This window comes from Aythya ferina, assembly GCF_964211825.1.
Source record: "Aythya ferina genome assembly, chromosome: 2".
NCBI classification, from domain to species: Eukaryota; Metazoa; Chordata; class Aves; order Anseriformes; family Anatidae; genus Aythya; species Aythya ferina.
In genome coordinates, this window is record NC_140297.1 from 21,975,736 (window position 1) to 21,988,695 (window position 12,960).

The 12,960-nt window shown below is 38.0% G+C and overlaps 1 protein-coding gene across 1 annotated transcript in view; it reads left to right on the forward strand.

Annotated features, from left to right (window-relative positions):
- The window catches only part of CUBN (cubilin), a gene marked incomplete at its 5' end in the record, with an annotated part of 138,717 nt that overhangs the window by 101,346 nt on the left and 24,411 nt on the right, over positions 1–12,960 (forward strand). Inside the window, 6 exons of the mRNA XM_084510519.1 lie at positions 1,774–1,923; positions 2,808–2,929; positions 4,802–5,027; positions 7,193–7,380; positions 9,706–9,862; positions 11,550–11,699. Coding sequence (XP_084366645.1) covers positions 1,774–1,923; positions 2,808–2,929; positions 4,802–5,027; positions 7,193–7,380; positions 9,706–9,862; positions 11,550–11,699 — 993 coding nt within the window. The remainder of the gene's footprint in view (positions 1–1,773; positions 1,924–2,807; positions 2,930–4,801; positions 5,028–7,192; positions 7,381–9,705; positions 9,863–11,549; positions 11,700–12,960) is intronic.

Below are 12,960 nucleotides of genomic sequence, written 5' to 3' on the forward strand. Positions count from 1 at the left end.
GGGGAAAGCTCCAATTCAGCAGGGAGTTACCTGGGAAACCTATATGAAGCTGAGATGTGTAAAATTCTTCTGAATTACTGAATTACCTCTACAACACACTTAATTGTAGTGTATGGACGTGGGAGGGAAGGACAGAATTGACTTTATGTATTCACTGAGAAATATTTAAACCAAAAAGAGAAAACAAATATTTAAAATTTCTTAGGGTAAAGCTTTATGTGATGTTAGGTTATCATTCATATGTAGTTTGTACATGGTACTGCAGTTGAACATATTGCCACAGCTGAATATGCACCTAACTGTTGGGTTCAAGAGAGAGTTCTTTGTTGTTTGCAGAAGACTTTCGATTTTGTCTTTCAGACCATTTCTTTTTAGTTTGAAACAAATCCCGTGGCACACTGGGTCTTCTATTTACACTTTCTCTTTATCAATAGTCTACATCTGTGGCCAACTAGCTATTTGTGAAAGCAGTAGTTGGTGGCGACACTTTCACACTGTACAAACTGAATAACCTTGGTCACACAAGTCATGTAGTCAGTCACTTCCCAAAAGTGATTGAAGTGCAAAAGAGAAAAAGTACACTTCATCTCTTAATGCTCAAAGTAGTTTTTTTCCCCAAACCATATTTTACCGTGAATGTCTTCTGCTTGTACAGCTCAGTATCATTTTTAGTGCAAGTTAACAAGATAGGTTTCACCACTTCTCTGTGTAATTTTCTTTAATAGAATTCCCTTGTATGTCATCCTTTATCTCTGGGGCTCAAGGCATTTCAAATGGTGGGCTGTGTCACTGTATATGACTGAAGGATGAAGCTATTCAGCCATGTTACTTGGAAGAATCGTGTTCAAGCTTAGAAGAGTGCCCAAAATTTCTTCTTCCTAGCCTCCTGCCTTCTTTGCAACAACAGCCTGATACTTGGCACAGAGCTAGGAGTTGCTTTTGAACAGAGATACACTTTTAAGACTAGCACACTGCAGATACTAGACAAGCAGATTTAGGAATGGCATTGCCTGCATGTCTTGAAGAATGCTATTACACTTACTTTCCTTCTCCTGAGCATGTGTCAGTAATAAACAGAAACTGATACTTCTGCCAACATGATGGAATAAGAGCTTACAGCAACATCAAAAAACATATAGCATCATGGAAGTACAACTCTGTGTGCTATGCTTTCTTTTTAGGTTTCAATGATTTGAAATGTTGACATGTTTTGTTTTTTTTTCTTTTTTGCCATACACCGAACAGTGTGTACAGCTCTCTGGGGAAGAGTCCCCCATGATTAATACAGCAGTAACAGCTTGTTCATGGATGAAGCACATCTCTACATAGTAGAAAGCTCAAAATCTGTGTTGACCTTAATGAGGATGCCATGAACACAGGCTCAATAGGCTTCCATGCAATTAGGTCTTTGAGCCATTTCTTCCCATCATTCTGCCCCAAAACTGCTGTAGATCAGTTGCTGTGTTTTCAGGTCTGATGGGTCATATTAAACAAAGATGTGCAGGATGGCAGGGAGAGGAGAGAAGCAGCCCATGGTATTAGAAGGATATTTAATACAGCATTGGAGAGAACACCCTCAATGAAGAGATCTAGATGCCACCAATGAATGGCAGCACTTTACCCATACATGTAACAATCAGATAGTATTGTGTGATATATACTTTTCTTTGTTTTCTAGTTGAAATGAAATGCATGTTTCCCCTATGTATTCTTTTACGTTATTGTAGCTGTTTTAGGATTCAAAAAGTCTATTTGTTTTCTTTCTTTGCTCAGGGGATGCTGATGGAGAGCTAATAGCCAAACTCTGTGGTCAGGCTGCACCATCAGTGCCGCTAGTAATAGCTGCCCCCCGGATTTGGGTACACTTTATAAGCGATGAAAACGCAGAAGATAAAGGATTCTGGGCCCACTACACGTTTGAAGGTAAACGGCTCGAAAGACTATTGGCCTTGATGACTGAGGCACTGCTGGGGAATGCTGGCATTCATTTGGTGACACTACAAATTCATACAGTGGGATCAGCTCTCAAAAAGGTCCCCAGAAGTTACACAGTTCCTGCCACTATTTATATCCATCTAAAGCAAACATATGCTAGCAATTAACTTTCAGATTTATTTTCTGTCTCTCTGTTCCCATTCCCTGAACCACATTTGAGTTTTTGCAATGCACTGCAACACTCAGAACAGCTGGTTGCTCTTGGGAATAGGGATGTAGCAGGTAACACCAGCCAAGTTTGACTTACTTCAAACCGGCTCCAGACTGCCAGCATGGCTGAGATGCAGTCTGCTGCTCGAACCTTTGCACTCATTTTGAAATCCACTTAGAGCCATATCAGTGCAAATTACACCACTTTGCCATTTACAGGCCAGCACAACTATTCTTCCTGTCACAGCTGAATTTAGCCTTGGTACTTATCTAGACACATCAGCAACTTTTTCACTTAATTGTGTTGGTCCAAGAATGGCACCAGTTTGCTTAGGAGTCTGAGATAAATGAATGGAAGATATGGCAGAAGAAGCAGCTGTACATGTTAATTGGCAAAGGTTTTGCAGAGCTTCATTAAGAGCCAGAAAAAAAAAAAAAAGAAAAAAAAAAAAAGAACTCTCAAGGTCATTCCATCTGTTTATTCTGTAATTCAATGTCAACGATTTTAAGATTTGAACTTTCCCTGATAATTTTTTCATTCTTGCCTATATCAGTCCAACTTAAATACATTTTAGTACTGTTTCAAGCTGAATAATACTCCAGCCATATGCTTATGGTGTTTAGTTCCTACAGTGTATTGAATTATCGTTTTTTTTCTTCAGCTTGTGGTGGTATACAGTCAGGTGAAAGGGGAGTTATCTCAAGTCCTAACTACCCAGAGCCATACAGCAACCTGAATCACTGCTCCTGGTTGTTGGAAGCCCCTGAAGGTGCAACCATCACTGTGAGTAAAAAATGCCATGATTGTGTGTGCAGCTGGAAATGAGAGAAGCACCCTCTGAATCTTGAGGAAGATGTTTGAAACAATCTGGAAAATAAGAAATCTGAAAGAATTAAAAATCTCCCCATCAGCCTTATCTAAGGCAGAGGGAGAAACAAAGAGATAAAGCAACCAACCTAGATTGCGCTTTTTGGAAAATAGAAGGATCCCTATCTAATTTAACCTCAGGCCATAACAATGATTTCTACTTTAAAAGGATGACTTTCTCTGTATAAGAAAATTAAAATAACTCATGTTATTAGATGCACATGGATATTCTCGCTATCATGAGAATAACCTGAGGCATGATGTTTTTGCATTTCTGCGAAATAGTTACAAGACACTGGAAAGTTACTTCTGGGTCTTAATGGCAAGTCTAGAAGATAATATGATTGCTTGTACAACTTACATCAATGAGGCAGCACCCTTATATCCTAATAACTAAAAATGAGCTGCCTGAGGTGCCACTTCCTTGAGCCACACTGCTGAGAGAACAATCAGAGCACCTTTAAAGCAGTGCTAAACTTCATTTACTGAATTATTTGACGGATCCTTTGGAAAACAACTCTAGATAGTGATATTTGAGGTCTAGGCAAAAAAAAATAAATAAATCTGGAAGGCAATTTTGTAAAAATGCATTGCAGATTTTCACTATTTTCCCTGTCATGTTTTCTTTATTTACAACTACAAAGGAATTTCTTTGAAGTGCAAATCCATAGTCCTAATTGTTCTGTTGCATGATATTTTGATAACTGAATAGGTATTTGCTTATTTATAGGGAATACAGGAAGATCTTAGTAGAAGACAAAAGTTCTATTTAATCCACAAATTTCTTTAAAGCAGAACTAATCTTAAATTTCTGTTTTCAAAAGACAGAGTAGCAGCCCCCTCCGTGAAGGCAGACTAACCTTTTCTGTTATAAGCTATCAGTTTCAGTTGCTGGTAAAGTTCCAAACTTAAACCATTTAAGCTAAATTTGTATTTGGTCTTTGCCTCAGGTAGAGCTTTTTTTGGAAAAGAATAGCCATAAAAGTTACTGGAAGACATATTATGTATTTGCTAAACTTTTCCACAAAGATCCCAATCCTGGAACTGGGAAAAAACAAAAAAACAAACAAACAAAAAAAACACACTAATTGGAAGAGGGCCGGGCAGTCATGAATGTACATCAGTATTGCAACATCAACAAATCCAGGAGTCTACTGGATTGGCAATCTAAATCTGTGAACTGGAAATCCCACCTGTAGTCATATCACCCCAAGGACAAATATTATCAGTGTGGGAAGGAGATAGGGGCAGTAGCTGCCTCTCCAGCCCAGTCTATTTGTGTGATGCATTCAGGCCGACAGGAACCAACCATGCAAATGTTTCTCTCAGATTTAATAGCAACTAACATTATTTTTAGCAACTGTTAAGTATTCTGATGCAAAATAATACGAGAAAAAAAAAATCCTTATCTTCCTGCTTTCATAGCTACTTGTGCTTCCATAACAAGAAGCCGTGAGAGAGCAGGAGTTCAGTTCAACACTTGTGCATATTCAAGACAGTTCTGAACCACACTCAACTTCAACCATATGGTTAAATCCCAGTATTGCCAATTTTGAACCCAAGTGTTTCTCTTTCATTTCTGCCTTGGTGCTAAGTAGCTGTTGTTACTTACAGCAGCAAGACTCCATGCAACACTTGCAGGAAAGGAAAGTGAAGTCAGGGTCAGACCTCTGATCATACCCAAAAATCACTGTGCTCGGATGGCTATGGGATTTGACTGGAATTGTTCTAACCCCTCCACCCATGTGGCTGGTGCTAGGCCCTAAATGTTGCTTTTGTGTGTTTCAGCTTACTTTTACGGCCTTCCATGTTGAAAATCATTCACTTTGTAAGTGGGACTCTGTTACTATCCTGAATGGCGGCTCTCCTGGCTCTCCTGCCGTAGGAAAATATTGTGGAAACACGTCCCCTGGGACCATTCAGTCTGGTTCCAACAAGTTAGTTGTTATCTTTAACTCTGACCATTCAATTCAAGGAGGTGGCTTTTATGCCACGTGGACAGCAGAATCTCTAGGTAAGAGAAAAACTATTCTGTTTTGTCTGGTCTAACACAGCAGTACATCATATCTACCCAGCACTTTCCAACTAGAAAATGAAACAGGATTCTTCCTCTTTATATTCCAGAACAAAGTTTATATTCCAGAACAAAAGGAATACCTGTCAATATCTTCAGCATTCCTGAGAGAAGCCAGTACTATAAGAGTCAATATTAAACCAGTGTTGTCTGATCTCACACAATGAAATAAAATTTGGAAAGATTTTGTACTTTTTAAGCCTTCTACACACAGTTCTTGATGTCTATAAATTGATACCATGCTCATTATCTTCCCAGCAGTGGTATCTATTGTCAGTAACTATGAGAGATTTAATTTCTCAAATATTTGTTTCTCAGTTTGATTTGATTTAAACACCTAAAACTAGGAAGAAGTGAGCTGCAAAACGGAGGGCCAGACAGAGTTTCTCAAAGAGCACCTGTGACTCAGCAACCTTAAGACTTTTCTACTTTAGTGAAGATGTTGGTACCCTTTTGAAGGTGGTATGCATACAGGACTGAATTACATTGAACTACATTTCAAGGTGCTGCCTTCTCTGTTGAAATTATCATCTCTTTGGATAAAAAAAATAATAATTAAGGTAGTTCACCATCTACACACTGTCCTTGAGGAGGTGGCTAACTGCAAGTCTAAATTTGTGGGCTGGTGGTGGGGCAGAATTCATGGCATCACCCTACTTCAGCACAGAGCAGGCAGTGCATCCACCAGCGTCACCTCCAGCTGTAATCCTTCTGGCTGGTGGTGAGCAGCTTTCCATCAGTTAATTATCTAGCAGCAGACACAGCCAATTAAAATGCCTGAACTGAATATTTGTAACTTCCTGGTGTGAGAGAGTGTCTTAAATGTATTGATTGTTCGTGCTTGCATGAATATAGACTGTCACCTAAGCAAGTTTTGACACTTTTCCACTGGGATTTCATTTAAAAGGAGGGCCACTCTTCAATGATGTAATAGGCACTGGCATACACATACTATGTGCATAGTTGGTATTCTCTCCGAGATTTCCAAATTTCCAAGATTTCTTTCTCTCTCTCTCTCTCTCTCTTTTTTTTTTTTTTTTTAATTTTAATTTTTTTAAACATACTTTGTTTCCTTCCCTTAGCTTTCTTCTCATTTGTCCACTAGGAATCTGGGGGCTTACATTTTACATGTGTGAGCAAAACATATCCTGCTAAACACAATTGCCACTATCTAATACAAAAGAATGAAAAATAAAATATTTTAAAGCTAATACATATTTTTTAATTAATGGGAAAAAAGTAGATTATAAAGCTTTTTTTTTTTTTTTTGTCTTTATTCATGCTTTTACTATATAATCTCTGAAATAATAATGGGTTGCTTGTACTGTACGCATAGCTCTAGTAAATTATTCTTGGCAGCGTATTTGCAAGCATGTTTCAAATTAACTCAGCTTATTACGTATAAGAACATGAGCTGCCACAGAGACATGACCAGCCATTCCCCTTTATAAATGAATCTGTTAACAATTTTTAAAGGCATGTTTTTTAGCCCTCTCCATAATCCTACTGAGATCCACAGGGCTGCCTGGGCTGGGGAGAAGTCACTATTTTGCTCTGGGTGAACGGATGTAGCTTGAGTAGATTCACATGTGGAACTGCAATATTCACATTTTGTGGAGTGAGAAAATGAAGAATTCAGCAGTATATTTTTTTTTTCCCCCAGGGTACTTTTATGAATGGCTGTCAGTCATGGTGTTCATGCTGTGTTGTGCAGGAGGGAACCCTCATAGTCTCAGGAGAAGCTCCTCATTAATGCTTACCCTTTATGTGAACAATACCCACATCTCAGGGTATTATATGCCACGTCAGGGGCATATTGATGGACCAGAGCAAAAGGGTATAAAATGGCAAGGAGAAAGAACTTGTGAAGAAAAGAAAGTGAGAGAAAGTGCAAGGAGAGACCTTTTCTGGGGTGTAGTACTCTCCCTGCTGCAGGGTAGGGAGCATGGGAAATTAATCAAAAGATGGGTATGAATGGGTGCTGGGGCTTCTGCTCTCTCAGTCTCAGAGCCTCAGAAGTAAGTGGCTATTCAAAGCTAAAGTTCTCTGAGAGCACCAACATGAAATATTTGAGCATTTCTCCCATCCATTGCTCATTTTTCCAGGATGTGGTGGAATTCTTCATTCAGATAGCGGTATGATCAAGTCTCCTCATTGGCCTCAAAACTTTCCTGTGAACAGCAGATGCATGTGGACCATCATTACGCATGAAAGCAAACACTTGGAGATGAACTTCCACAATAACTTCCAGATCCCAGATAGTGATGGAAGCTGCCAGAGCAGTTATGTGAAGGTAAAATGATTGTTGGCATGAGATCAGCAGCGCAGTGCTGTAAGACGTCATCATTCCAGAATTTTGTTTTACAATCGTGTCATGGTTAAGATGTCAAGACAAAAAAAAAAAAAAATCAGTTAATTTACAGTGGAGTCCTTGTACCAATACAGTCAATTTCCTGTATGCTTTGAGAACAGGCTTGTATATGTTTTTAATTTTTAGCAGCACTTGGGGTTCCACCTCCAGCAGGGACCCTTCTCCTTACACACTGCCCCCAAAAAGACAAATACGAGAAATGTACATCTGATTCAGAAACAGGAAATAATGAGAAAACTTACTGCAGTGAAAAGACCTTTTCAATTATTCTGATGAGTAATAATACAGGAATGTGACACTATACTTCTAAAAAACTTCTAAGCTGTCCAAATTGTTATAATCCTTATTTATTATTATTATTATTATTATTTCAAACAACAAAGATTGCGTTTTATCTTTCATAGGTTGTTAAGAGCCACTTGTTTTCAAAGCAATAGGATGGAGTGGACATGCTTTGAATTTTTCACACTGTTACTTTTTTCTCAGGCATTTGGCATGCGTTCACAGTGTTTTTGTGCACATTTTCTCCACAGCAGTACAACTCCCACTTGCAATAAAGGGCAAACATAATTTGACAACATGTAGGAAGACTTGAGCAGCTTTACATCTGATCTACAGCTAGTAACTTACAAACTTCACTTGCACTCATTTTTGAAGGTTGTAGAAAAAAAAAAAAAGAAAAAAGAACAGATTTCACTTTTCATAGCCCGCTCCACTGATTAACTGCTGTAATATATTACAATAAAGTTTTGGTAGTATAAAAGTCTTAATATTACCCAATAAAGGTGCTTTAAATTCAAATTTCTGAACTGTCCTAAATAGCTTGGGCAAAACTATATCAATCGGAGATTTTGTCCTTAGAGACAAACCTGCAATTTTTGGTAATGCTCACCTCCATTTCTGAATGTCCCATTTGAGGTGTACGAAGGTGTCTGGATATGCAAAAGTGCTGAACAGGGGTAAGTTTCTCACGATCACTCCAAGCAGAGCAGCTAAAAAAGAGAAATCCCAAATCAATAGTGACTTTGCAAAATCTTGAACAGGCCATGGACTGCTCGTATTAATCCTGTGAGCATCCGTTGCCTCTCACACCTGGCCAGATGAATGAGGGTATTCATATGCTTACACTTACAGACTAACCCTTGGCTAACCCTTTCTATAGGATCATCTCTTAGAGCAATCAGAATTTCATATGGTTTAGTTCCAGTCAGACTTATTTCAAACACACTAACCTAAAAATGAAATGTTATTTATTTTTCATATATTTTTGGTATACAAGACAATCAAAAAGCATTAGAACACATTGATGAAAAAAAATATATTATTACAGTAAATCCCTTTTGCTTTTTTTTTTCTTAAAGCATAAGTTTCAAATCCTTGGTAATAAACATCCTGATTCAGGAAATGATTTAAGCACTCAAACATCAAACATTTATGCCTGTGCTTCATTTTATGTGCGTGACAAAATTCAGTGCTTAAACTGTGAACCTCAAGTACATGTTTAAATAATTACGTGAAGTCGGTTTCACTTGAACAACTAAAACATGCATGTGCTTCTTGAATGCATAGTTTGATTGAATTGAAACTGGCTACTGATACAGTTGAAATAATATTTTTTAAAAATAATATTTTTTATACATTTTTTTGAATACTGAATTTCTAACCCTTTCCATCATTTGATACTTGTCATTGAACATTGAATCCAACATAACAAAACCTGGAATCTTTTTTGACTAGCAACACTAGATATTAAGGATAAGGATCCAGATCTTCTGGTGTTTCTAAATTACCTTTGTTTTTTATTGACTTATGAATAACACAAAGATTGCATAATTCATTGTTTATACTGATATTCATACTCATAGAGAGTGTGGAAATAAGTTAGCAGAGACAAAATGGAGGTAGGATGTGCATAAAATATTTTTCTCTAGTTCCTGGGACTTGATGTAAGTTGGTCCTGCCGTCAGCAAGGGTTGGAGCAAATGGCATCCAGATACCCTTCAGAGATCACTGGCAGCCCAAATTATTCTATGATTCACTCCTTGGAGAAGACTTTTTGTCTCCACTGACTGTAAAGTGATCAAAGAGTGAATAGCTCTAATGTAGACAACTAAGTTTCAGTGAGAGATGAAAGACCTTAAGTCTATTGGAAGAACAACTAACTGTATATGGAATTTGTGGTAATGGGTTCCCACAGGCTACATGGGCTTTGAAAGCACTAAACCATTTCCAATCTGGCCTTGTCAGGTGTGGAGAGGAAACGATGAAGAAGAAGAAGCTTTGTTAACCACAGGATGTGGAAGTTCAGCTCCTGCCCCTGTTGTTGCTCCAAGCAATGTGATAACTACAGTTTTTCAGTCTCAGGATGCTCCCGGGCATGGTTTCTCTGCATCTTTCATAAGCAGTAAGTGGTATAAAATCTTCCATTTTGGATTAGTTTGGTCTGTATGAGCAAGTCAGACCTCAGTCCAACAAGGTGTTGAAGCCTCTGCCCAGGTTTCAAACACAAGAATTCCCTTACTGAACACAACAGCAGCACTGTGTGCCCCAGTTTTGGGACTCACTGAAAATCCTCCATGCTGCTCTAACTTTGTAGTTATTCTTAGCCATCTTTGCCTTTTCAGTGTGCTGAAAAGAAATAAATAGGCTTTAAGTGGTAAGATTTTTTTTTCTCTTTAATGGGTGTACTTGGAAGCAAAAGCCATAATCTTCTTTAAAAAGGAAAAAGGATCTGGTCTTCATTTAGAAATGTATCTCTAGTCTTTTCAAAGCACACTATGGCAATTTCTCCAGTGTATGGTGTAGCCCATGCTCTTCACATAAACTGCTCTCAGGAGGAGAAATGACTTCTCAACATCTGTTCAGGCTTTTGCTTTGCTTTGTTGTATTTGCATTTCACATAGTTCAAGTGGCATTTCTTGGGTGGGCCGGTGGGCCTCTCATCACTTTCCCCATGGCTTGTGCTTTGTGAGGGTCATACCTACTGGAAGTGTAGGAGGTAATACCCAATTGCCAATTGCCACTGGCTGTTTAGTTTGTGTTTGTTTCTCTCTCTCTCTCTCTCTCTTTTTTTTTTTTTTTTTTTTTTTTTTTTTTTTTTTAGGATGCTGCCAGAGGGAAACATTTTCTTATTTTCTTTTTGCCTGATTCAGAGTAAAACAATGAGAAATTAAATTCTTAATGGAAGACGCTATGGAAATATACAGAGTCCTAAACTGAAATGGCTTTTGTTTTTATAATGTCTGCACTAACATTGTCAGTAACAACTAACAGTGAAGTGCAACCTCCTAGTGCAGTCAATCAATCACAGGCTTCATAGGCCTGTTTCTATACTTGCACCAATATTTTGCTGCATCCTGTGCTCTTTTATCTTAAGCCTGTAGCTACAGGTTTAATATAATATTTAAAATAATAATAATAATTCTTAGTAAAATAAAACCATAGGCTTAACGTAAAGAGAAACCCCTGATGACATGTTGTAGAAGTTGATTGGATCAGAGTGAGCTCCATGAAAATGAACAAACAACATGGTGTGCTTGAGTAGTTCTAGGTGGCAAACCTGGCCTGTCTCTGTGTACAGCAAACCAGCCCAGAGATGGCCCTGCTACAGGCTGGATCCTTCTGGCCATCAGCCCTGAAGCAAGAATGCTGCCACTTGGGCTAACACAGGCAGTTTCAAATGAGGCAACATTGCTGATGTGCCCGCTCACCCACAGCCAGTTAAGCTACATTTGTGTGTACCCAGGGCCTGTGAAATGTGCAGCTTCCAAACCCATAAGAACAGCAGTGCTGTGTCCTTCTGGTGTGAGTTGGCTGAGGGACTACGGTCTGGTCTTATTCATGACCCGCAAAGACACTATGTGAAGCTGAAAGTGCTGTAAGCAGGAAGGCTGTGTGTTTCCCAAAACCACTACTATATGCTTGTGTAAGACCTGCTTCTGCCATCATGATCTGTATTGCTCTCCCTGGCTTTTTGACCAGCCTCTGAGTGAGAGATGAGGACCTTGCATACATTGTTGGGTTTGCCACTGCAAATGGAAATGAGCTGATCACCTGGATTTTAACAATGTCTTATTTATTTCTGTTTGCAGGATGTGGAAGAAATTTCACCAGCCCTGAAGGTCTTATTGTCTCTCCTAACTACCCTGGTCAGTACGACAACAACTTGAACTGCAGTTACATCATAGATCAGGGACAACAGTCACTCGTGATCCTAGAGTTTCAGACTTTCCACTTGGAAGGTAACCAGTTTTTTATAATGTCAGTATGTGCCATGAATGTAACTTCTTAGTTGAAAACATTTAAGTCTTCTGTCATCGAAAATGGTTGATGGTTTACTTTGCCGGTCCATTCTAAAAACTATTTACTGGCAAACATCTACAGAGAGAGTGTGCATGGGGTCAGTTTTGTGTCAGTGAAGGCCTCCAGAACAATGAAGGGAGAGTATCTCACATGTTGAGGAGCATCTTGCAGTAATGAAGCTGGGAATTTGCCAGATGGTTAGAGTATAGGAGGGACTGTGGCCAATTTGTGTGTTTGTTCCTGCCTTTTTTTTTTTTTTTTTTTTAAACTATTGATTCTTATAATCTTTTTGATCTTAGGCCAGTTTTGCTTTTCAGTACATCTGTTTCCATAACTGATAAAATGGATATAAATACACTTGGGTGTTATATAAGAATGCAAAAACATCTGAAAGTGAAATTAGGTGAAAGACTACAGTATCTGAAAAACTGTGAAAGTTGTTACCCTGTACTTTACCATGAACAAAATTCTCTCTGGAGATTTTCAGTGTTGTTACCATTTAGCCAATAAATAATAGATATAATATGTGGCCTTATTGGTGCAGACAGTTAAACTTTCCAGACTTTGACAGGGTCAAATTTTCATGAATGGAGATGTCATTAAAAAAGAAAAAAAAGGAATCATTATGTTCAAACTATTTGGGTGACATCATATGTTTTGAGGATCTCTTAATTTGGTTCCTTTGAAGTCACCTTGACAAAGAGATTTTAGAGTAATTTGTTACTGAGCAGGGATGCATAATTTGATTTTTTCTTCAGATCAAATCACAAAGAAATAGGTTTTCTTTATTTTCATTTTAAGTTTTTGAACTGTTTTGATTTCAAAGGTATTGTAGCCCAAACTTAATTTAGGTTTTAGAAAAATGTTTCATTATATTACGATATTATCTGAAGCACAACTTGAAATGCAAACCACAAAAATTACATAATTTGTTCATATAGAAGGCAATATTATTCAGCAGACACACTAAAACATTAGGTTGAATCAGATGATGCTTATTTTGACATCTGTATCATTAAATTACTAATCTGTATTCTGTCTGTACATGCAGTTAATTTATAAATGGACTTAAGCTTTCATTAGTAAAATGGTTAAACCAAAGAGGCAAGTGATACAGACATGATAATAAGAATAGACCTAAAAAATATTAAAGGTATTCTATTTCTTGTAGTGCAGTTTGCCTCTTTATTGTTATTGGCT